General features: G+C 32.5%; 2 protein-coding genes across 2 annotated transcripts; one reads left to right on the top strand and one right to left on the bottom strand.

The window, feature by feature from the left end:
* Positions 1–731: 731 nt before the first annotated feature.
* LOC126818410 (GATA zinc finger domain-containing protein 14-like) lies at positions 732–3,893 on the bottom strand. The gene is made up of 2 exons (XM_050545824.1): positions 3,507–3,893; positions 732–2,071 (listed from the first exon to the last, which is right to left on the bottom strand). The coding sequence occupies exons 1-2, from the start codon at positions 3,691–3,693 to the stop codon at positions 756–758; spliced, it is 1,503 nt and encodes a 500-aa protein (XP_050401781.1). The 5' UTR covers positions 3,694–3,893; the 3' UTR covers positions 732–755.
* Positions 3,894–5,262: 1,369 nt separating this feature from the next.
* On the top strand, positions 5,263–8,619 carry LOC130012416 (dnaJ homolog subfamily C member 21-like). The gene is made up of 5 exons (XM_056100289.1): positions 5,263–5,273; positions 5,467–5,518; positions 6,158–6,280; positions 7,431–7,553; positions 8,434–8,619. The coding sequence occupies exons 1-5, from the start codon at positions 5,263–5,265 to the stop codon at positions 8,617–8,619; spliced, it is 495 nt and encodes a 164-aa protein (XP_055956264.1).
* Positions 8,620–9,423: the final 804 nt, after the last annotated feature.

A 9,423-nucleotide genomic window follows, 5' to 3' on the forward strand; every position in this document is an offset into this window, starting at 1 on the left:
TCCCAAATGTGACATGACAAGGGGTAGAGACGCCTGTCCAACCTCATGGGTTTTCTCTAAGGACCCCATACACACAAGCAAATGATTGAAATTAAATTAACCATATGTTGGTCCAGAAATGGCCTAGTTTGTGTCAAGTGGCCTTTGAACCAATCTAATTAAAACACAGATCCTATTTCATTTGTTTTTAATAGTTCAAAATTTCGTTTTACTTGTCTTTACTACACTAGGATCTTGAAGAGTTGTGATATAACCTTCATTCTGGTAGGTGTGAGAGATTAGCCAATGAAAAAGTCTGTTACAGCGAGTTCTTGGCATGGGGTGCACCGAGCTGTGGCTATCCCACTAGTAACATCAACGCTGATTGGGTAATAAATGTCTGATGTCAAAAGACGCTTGTATGACCCCTGATGCGACTTTCCACTGCAACCAGCCTGATCTTCATGTAGTGCAGGCCATCGAAAGTATAAAAAAAACGAAACAAAATATAGATCTGTAGTTTAATCAGATTGCCTTTTTAACACCATTTCTCTCTCTCCCCCCCCCCCACCCACCCTTAGCTCATTTATTTATTTTTTTTAAAACAATATTGGTGTATAAATTAGAATATAAATGAAATCTTATAGATTTATTTCGAATCATGTTCATTACATATATTTAATATAATGTCAGAGACGTAATTAGTATATGGTTTGTAATTAGTCTATAATATGAATTATAAATCTATGTGCAACAATCTTCTTTAAAACCATTGTTTATCTTTCCTCTACAACTTCAACTGGCATTAGTAATGCAGGTGTTTGTTCAAATGGGGATTCCCCTGGATGTGAGATATGTGAACCATGTTGTAGTTCACCATGATCACTCTGTGTAGCTTGTTGTGTTTCAAGACCTTCTGTTTCTTCTCTTTCATGATTCTCATTTTCTCCACCTTCATTCTGCCATTCTTCTTCACCATTTTCTAAACCAGCTTCTGTTAGATTTTCACCTTCTTGTTCATTCACTTCATGGTTTGATTTCCCATCTTTTTCTTCTCCTCCAGTCATTGATTCCGGTTGGTGGGAATTTTCATGATCAATAGTATTAGTTCTATCAGCCTCTGGAAGTTTCTGTTCAACTTTGCCATTGTTAGAAACCACTGGATTATTACTGGGAGAATTAGATGATTTGTTTTCAGTAATTGTGGTAGATTGTTGGTTGTTGCTGCCTTCTGAATGTGAGTTTTCTATTTTCTCAGGTTGTGTATCTGTTTGAGTGCTGACTTCTGTATTTTGGTTCTCGTTTTGTTGGGTGTCTTTCTGTTCAGCTGCAGCACCATCTTGGAAGGTTTTGTTTAGTGGATTGCTAGACGTCTGTTGACTGCCTTGGCTATCAACATTATTTACTGTAGGTTGTGTACCCTGACTGTTTTGTTCTTGGTTGCTGTGGGCACTGTTGTGTCCTTCATTGTTATTTGTAGAACTTTGGCTGTTCGGTGAATTATTTTGATTCATACTACCATCTGGCTGATTGATGCTTTGGTTACTTGCACTAGAAGTAGAAGCATGGTTATGTCCATTGCTTTGACCATTACCATTATTTGACGTATGAGTATTTTGTCCTCCAGTAGGATTGTTGCCATGAAGACCAGTTAAAGGATACTCTCCTCTATTGCTGTGATTGGGACCATGAGGAAATCTTCCAAAATCTTCAAAAGACTCTGCATCTGTACTTACCCCTCCCATGGGTTGATTGAAGAAAATTCTTCGTAAGGTTCTCTCCATGGAATTTTGCTCAATACTGACGAGACCCCCAAATGGACGGTTATTGTGTTGTCTTCGAGGAACATTAGAGCTTGGATTTCCTGAATTTGAATGACTTCCCTGGACCCCAGACTGACTGTTAGTAGTGATTGTTTGAGTCTGGGTATGACCACCATTTTGGTTTTGGTTGTGTGATATTGGTGTCACTGGTTCTTGAACAACCTGACTATTTGTAACAGTTTTGTTTGCAGTTGGTGTATTGCCAGCTGTGTTAGAGGAATGAAGACCTTGAGATGGATGAGTCCAGTTCATTTGATGCATCATTATTCCTGAAAAATATTAAAAGGAAAAGAATAGAATTAATGTCCACTAGACCAGTGGTTTTCAACCTTTTTATACTTGCGACCAGTGAAAATAGGAGACATACTTCAGTAGAAATCAAAAATATTAGTCATATATTATTTTGTGTATTAGTCTTTTAACGTAATTCTATTAAATGAGAATTTCATAGCCAAATAAAATGCAACAAGCAATAAATGATAATGCCAGAAATAGAATATTTTAAGAGAAGGAGCAATATTCTATTTCCATGGATAGGTAGCTTTTTTCGTGGATCAGCAGTTGAAAACAACTACAAAGGCTATATAGAGAGTAATCTAATTTTTTTTTTAAATTCAATGTTTTCGGTGCAATTTACATAACTTATTGCTGCATTGAATTCCACCAGATGTTGTATAATTTTTAGTTGACAGTGTTTTATAAATGCCTTCCATAAATTTAGTCAATCAAAATTTCTCTTGGACTTTTTGTGCATCATCATTAAAGCTGTGATGTTCACACATTGTTGACTAATGAATTACAGTGATGCCTGCTTCACGACACAAGTTAAAGATACATTAGTTAAGAGTTTAATAAAGAGTTGGCAATTCTTGCTATGATAATTCAAAATTAGATGATAAATTAAAATATTGAAAATTTCAGTCAAATTACTTTATTCTGAATAAAGTTGTCACTGTTGGAAGTTTGGACGAGAAATGGGCATTAACTATCTAAGCGCCATCTCCGAGAATTACCGATAATTTGATTGACAGACGATAACTCCAACCACATATTCTCGATTATCAAGTAACATTCTCAATAGCAATGGTACCCTTGATTTAATTATCAAATGGACAACTGTTCAAATCCAAGCTGTATCCAGAGTTGATTTTGGACTTATTATGTAAATAAAGGTCTAATTAATAATTTCTATAACATTTGAATCCTATAGAAAGACTTGCAATAGGCAGATTTAGCTCTTAACTAATGTATCTTTAACCCTAATATTGATCATTCTGATAAATTGTAACTTGAAAGTTTTTATGTTTTTATCTTCTCATGACCCTAGCAAACACATGTAAATTCTACACAATTTTATTGCCCCAAATCAAATTGAAGCTAATGCATGCTCTTCTGATCAGATTGAGATTTAGAGGGTTTTTTTTTAGATACATGTTTACATGTTTTAAATAGATTATCACTCCAATAAATAGATTAAAAAAAGGTTTAGAGATTCATAACTACATATATTGCAGTCTTGTAATTATTAATAAGAATGCCAAGTCTAATATATATTGAATACAATTGCTACATTATTTTAAAATTCTGATTAGTTATATTAACTTCTGAAATTCTTAATATTCAGGTATTAATCTCTTAATTCTCTGTAAATTAAGTGATATACCCCTTTTACTGATGTAAAACATGAATGATATTTTTACTTACCAACAATATATAGCATCTGATCATCAACTTGATTGAACTTTTGATCATTTAAATTTAATCTTCTTTCTACAAGTAAAACGCGATCTTCAAGACTTGGTTGTGGTACAGCATGTGGTGGGTTAGATTGGTTCACCGGTAGACCAACAATACCTGATATTGTCACAACAATCAACACTAGAGAAATCATCGTGATTTAACAAAACTAAATGGCTTGAACTTTGAATTATAAAAAATTCTTCTAAGAATTTATTAATTCTTCTATAGTTTATCCATTAAGATCGGAAAAATCTTTCTTATGAGTTCCTTACAGCTGTTCTTCAAAGAATATTTTTATCGCAGTAGTTCAAATGCTTCATACCACTCCAGACTCCAAAGGCCCACTGTAGTCCTGACTCCAAAGCTAGATTATGACATGAACCAAAAATGTTCCCAAGTTAAGGATTTTGTTAAACAATGGTGTATTCATGGTCCAGTCACATGTACATGTCTGTCAAAAACATAAAGAAATACGCAAATTGACTATCAGGTTTCTGACTAATGACTTTACACCTGTAAAAATTGTTTCACTCAATCTCACCCAGAAAACACATATTCTGTGAAATCACCAGATCAGATTTTTCTTGCTATGGATTTTCTTTTCATTTTGATTGGCAAATATTAAGTGATGTGTTGCCATATCTGGTACTGATGTGTGGTCAGGTCAGAGACAATTTATTATCTTTAGTGATGGATATTGAAAAGATTTTAATGTATTAAAGAAAAAGACAAATACACAAAACCAATATACATGTACCATTTCAAATACTATTATCTTCATTTACATAAAATATGCCTAAACATGATGCAATATACAAAAACAACATGGTAAATTAGATATGTTTCTTTCCGTTCCTGTAGTGCATGGTATATACGTCTTTCGCCATAACTAGAGATGGGCCAATCATAGATACAAGGGAAAATGGAAAACAGGACAAAAATAATCTATGAAAAACAAAATAAACCCAACTTCTCGACCCGTCTTTCCCTAGTCATGAAATTTTTTGTAACCTTTCTGAATTCAGATCCTTGAAATGTTATTAGTTACATACATGTACAGACACTTTGTTTGGACTTCATATTAAATCTCATTCTTAGCATAAATAATCTTTTCTGTACTGTCACGCTTGTCATAATGTGAGCTAAATTGGTTAAGAAAGTTTTCTAAAGACATCTTGATCAAAGATTGAAAAGATGTACCACTAATGACTAACATGCTATTGGTCTGTGAGGCATGTGGGTTTTCAGTGGACCAATAATATTACTGATAACAACATAGCCTGGCACGATTACCAATATTTTAAATATGCATCAACTAGAATGACAGCAGAATGTATTTGAGAAAGAAAGAACAAACACAAAAATAGAATGTTAAAAAGGTTAATATGCTGTCAATCATAGTTAACCTAAATCATGTTTTAAAACAAAACGAATGTTGTAGAAAAAAATAACTGTTATTCTATTGTTTACCTGACAGTGTCAGGTATCATGTTACATATAGTACAATACCTGTATTCTTCTAAACGTATGATGGGGTTTTTTTAACATAAAGCTTACTAATACTAGCCATGAAGAATCCCATTTAATGTGAGATTTACATAAAAATTGTTATTTTATTATGTAAAATTAATTGATTCCAAGACATGTAAATATGTAACAAAAACCAGGATTTTCATACTTCTGGTTGAAAATATGGAATCTTAATTCTCTATCATAAATGATGGGAAAGATGTAATATAGGCCTAGTCTGTTCCTTTTCTGTTTGTAAAAAGAAAAATGATATTTTGAAGAATCATGCATTAGTAATTATTGCAAATAACCTTGCAGGTAAATTGGTCTGTGTTTCTGGCACAAAACTAATTGGTCATGATCTAGTTTGCATGCCACAGAAATTTATTATTTTTATTATTTATTTTTTTCCCAGATTATCGAAAAAACAGAAAAAAAGACGAAGGCAACAAAAAGCAGAAGCTGAGGTAAAATGTGAAACCTGTTAACTATGCTATTAAGTCTTATTTTATTCAGATTCATTGTCAAAAACTCTAAATAGAGATGATAAAACTTTAGAAATTGGAAGTGACATTGGCCCTCCTCTCAGTCCCCTACTTGGCAACATTCAACATTTGATTGGTTATAAATTGTCAAGAAACTGTTGCCATGATATCAAGTCCCACTCATGCACATGGGTGGACTGACAGTTTCACATGACACACCTATGATATTATACCACCTATGAGGGATTACTTCTTTGGGTTTTTTTATTAACCTCTTTATTCATCACAAAGTTTTTACACTGTGTAGCCTACAACCAACAAATTCTTCATTTTGTTAACGTAGAGACTAACAGATTCTTTATTTTATTATATATTTGATATAGAGACTAACAGATTCTATATTTTGTTATATATTTGATATAGAGACTACAGATTCTATATTTTGTTATATATTTGATATAGAGACTAACAGATGCTTTATTTTATTATATATTTGATATAGAGACTAACAGATTCTATATTTTGTTATATATTTGATATAGAGACTACAGATTCTATATTTTGTTATATATTTGATATAGAGACTAACAGATGCTTTATTTTATTATATATGTGATATAGAGAGAAGAGGATGATAATGAATCTGTTAAAGAAAATAATTCTGCATCAACTAGTCAAACTACGGACCAAACAGATGATAGATTAGCACCTGATCTAGCAACAAATAGTCAAAACAGCTCTCAGGTTTGTATTGCTACACTGTATTTTATTTAAAGTCGCTAATTATACATTTTTCTGACAATATTTAATTTTTTATGGTTTAATTATGATGAGAATTTAAAATCAGAATATCAATTAGATTAAAGTGATGTACATTACACAACACTTGTAGGTGGCACTGGCTTGTTTATATCGTCTGCAGCAGATGTTGTAAACTTTTCATTTTATCATATCTTTGTAAATATTGAACAGAGTTCAATCATTTTGTACTGATATTCCCTTTTAAAATATTGTAGTACGAAATGGATTCAAAATCTTTTAAACATACAAAATGCAAGAGCTAAATCTGCCTATTGCCGGTCTTTCTTTAGGCCTTAAATGTTATATAAATTATTAAAGATACATTATGGGAGATTCGGTAACGAGTTGGCAGTTCTCACTATAATAGTTAAAAACTAGATAATGTAAAGGCAATTTGGTGAAAATTTCATTCAAAATGATCCACTATGAACCGAGAACTAAGTGACTGAAATTCCCATAAACCTCGGTCATCATTACTAAAGTCAGTACGATAAACAGCATAGTCTCGATTATCCATTTAATCGTTTAATCGAGAAGGAAAGTTATGCAGTAAATCGGCCTACAATCCACTAAAGATTGCAGGCTAGAGTTGATTATGGCCTGGATAGGTTAATTAATGTCTAATTAATAATTTAGATAACATTTCGGACCTAAAGATTAAGAAAGACCTGAAATAGGCAGATTTAGCTCTTGCATAATGTATGTTTAATTAGACATTAACTCATCCAGACCATAATCAACTCTCGATGTGATCTCTAGCCTGCGATATTTACTGGATTAGGATCTGATTTGCTGCTCAACTTTAATCATGAAATGGATAATCGAGACTATGTTTTTTATCGTACCGACTTTAGTAATGATGTTCGAGGCTAGGCCGAAATTCAATCACTAATTTCTCGGTTCAAAGTGGATCAATTTGACTGAAGTTTTCAGGAAATTCCCTGTACATTATCTAGTTTTTAACTATTATAGTGAGAACTGCAAGCTCTTTATCTAATCTCCCATAATGTATCTTTAAGTAACGATCAGCAGTTTTATCATGTGTATAGAATTATAAATTATATATGAAGTGTATTGTTGTTTATTTTAACAGAATAATGAAGGTTTAAGTAAAGAGATTAAAGAGACAATAAATAAAAATGTAAACCCATTACAAGTACCAGTAGAAGAAAATGGCGCTACCATAATATTACCTGATCAACCTGAAAATCATAAGGTATATATTATTTTATGTTATGCAGTGCTCATGCTAGCTTTTAAATTATTTTTACGCCAAAATGGATAATAATTTTTATATAAAAAAATGTTCCTATTTTTTTTTTCTGACAACTGGAATATTTTATCTGTCATAAATGTGTGATAAAAAAGACATGTAACAATTTTATTTCTCAGGTAGACCTATTATTGTTATGTGAAACTTCAATCAGAGTGAAATTATGTTTATATCATTCAGATTTAAACATCTTTTTAGCAGTGGTCCGTTCTATTTTCAGTTGTAGATGTGTGCAAAAATCTCATTCCTGTGACAATATTATGTATGCTTAAGATATTTGTTCCCATGTAAACTTGAAATTGTTTGAACATAATTTTTGCAAAACCTATTTCTCATAATAAAACTGTATTGGCAATTGCCATGTTTTATTATAAAAAAAGTAAGATTGCATTTGTGGTATTATCTGAGAACCATAAAATTTGTGGCACATTCATTTACTTTTTGCAATCAGTGCACACCATGTGAGCAAACACACACCTTATAGGGAACAGTACACTATGACATTTAAATGTTAACATAAAAAGAATAAGGGATGTAGTCTTTATTTTAAACTACCATAAACTTGTCATTAATTATAATTACCCACATTTGTTGTCGAATACATAAATAATTCATGATTTAAAATGCTTCTATTGTTTGAAATCTTTGAAATTACAGTGTATGTTGGAAAAGAAAATATTAGTTATTCAATACTAAACAAGTTGGATTTTACTCTTACATTTACTGGGTCTTCTGCTATATTCAAGCTGTAAATCAATAAGGGCCCTTTATTAATCTGTTATATAGCATATCTATTAACTTATTATTATGTATTATTTTCCAGGTTTCAGAATCAACAACAGAATATTGTAATGTGTGTAAACAAAGTTTTCCAACAAGAAATAAACTATTTCAGCATATTAAAGCCACTGGTCATGCTTTACGAGTAGATGCTCCTAAAAACAAAACCCCTGTTGTAGAGGATAATAAGAAATCGAAAAGTAAAACAAAGAAGAAAGCAAAAAGATAATGTTAATATGTTATAGGTCAAATGTTATTTATGTACAATATGTGTAGATATAAAAATAAAAAATAATGATTGGTAGTACTGTATTTTTTTATACCCATATCAAAATAGCCCACAGTTGCTTGTGTTGTCTCTACAGGCTAATGTTATCCTACAGTTGACTTGAAAATTATACACAGTGTTTATGTTCTTATTGATTTTCATACCCTCAGGGTTATTGGGGGTTTTGGGTGGCCGGATGGTTAACGTGTGCGTGTTGGATCAGAAGGTCTGTCATTAAGTCAACTGGTATGGTTCTGCTTCCCCACTTGTACGTTGCAATGAATAGGGTCGCCTGTCCAACCTCATGGGTTTTCCCCAGGTCCTCCGGTTTCCTTCCACTGCTAAAGACCCCTACGTGCAAGTGAATTATTGAAACAAAATTGAACCGTGTGTTATTCCTAAAATGACCTAGTTTGTGTTGATTGGACATTAAACCCCATTTCTCTCTCTTGGGGTTATTGCCCTTGATCACTTTGTAAAATCTTGTGCATGCCCTACCATGTGATTGACTTAAAACTTATGTGCCTTTTGCATGTTTATGCAGCCCTTGGTTTTGTATTCTATAGTTTCTCTCTCTCAGGGTTATTGCCCTTAATCACTTTGTAAAATCTTTTGAATGCCCTACCATGTGATTGACTTAAAATTAATGTGCCTTTTGCATGTTTATGCAGCCCTTGGTTTTGTATTCTATAGTTTCCTTGTTATGCTTTCTTTGCTGTGAAGACCCTCCCTGTCTGACATTGGGCTAGGAAATTCGATCTTGGG

Source organism: Patella vulgata, chromosome 4 (assembly GCF_932274485.2).
Source record: "Patella vulgata chromosome 4, xgPatVulg1.2, whole genome shotgun sequence".
Taxonomy (NCBI): Eukaryota; Metazoa; Mollusca; class Gastropoda; family Patellidae; genus Patella; species Patella vulgata.

Bases quoted from the DNA above. Each gene is read 5' to 3' on its own strand.
- LOC130012416 (XM_056100289.1), top strand. The intron at 6,281-7,430 runs GTTTGTATTGCT...TTATTTTAACAG, and splicing joins ATAGTCAAAACAGCTCTCAG to AATAATGAAGGTTTAAGTAA. The intron at 7,554-8,433 runs GTATATATTATT...ATTATTTTCCAG, and splicing joins ATCAACCTGAAAATCATAAG to GTTTCAGAATCAACAACAGA.
- LOC126818410 (XM_050545824.1), bottom strand. From the start codon at position 3,693: ATGATTTCTCTAGTGTTGATTGTTGTGACAATATCAGGTATTGTTGGT. The intron at 2,072-3,506 runs GTAAGTAAAAAT...AATATTTTTCAG, and splicing joins TCAGATGCTATATATTGTTG to GAATAATGATGCATCAAATG.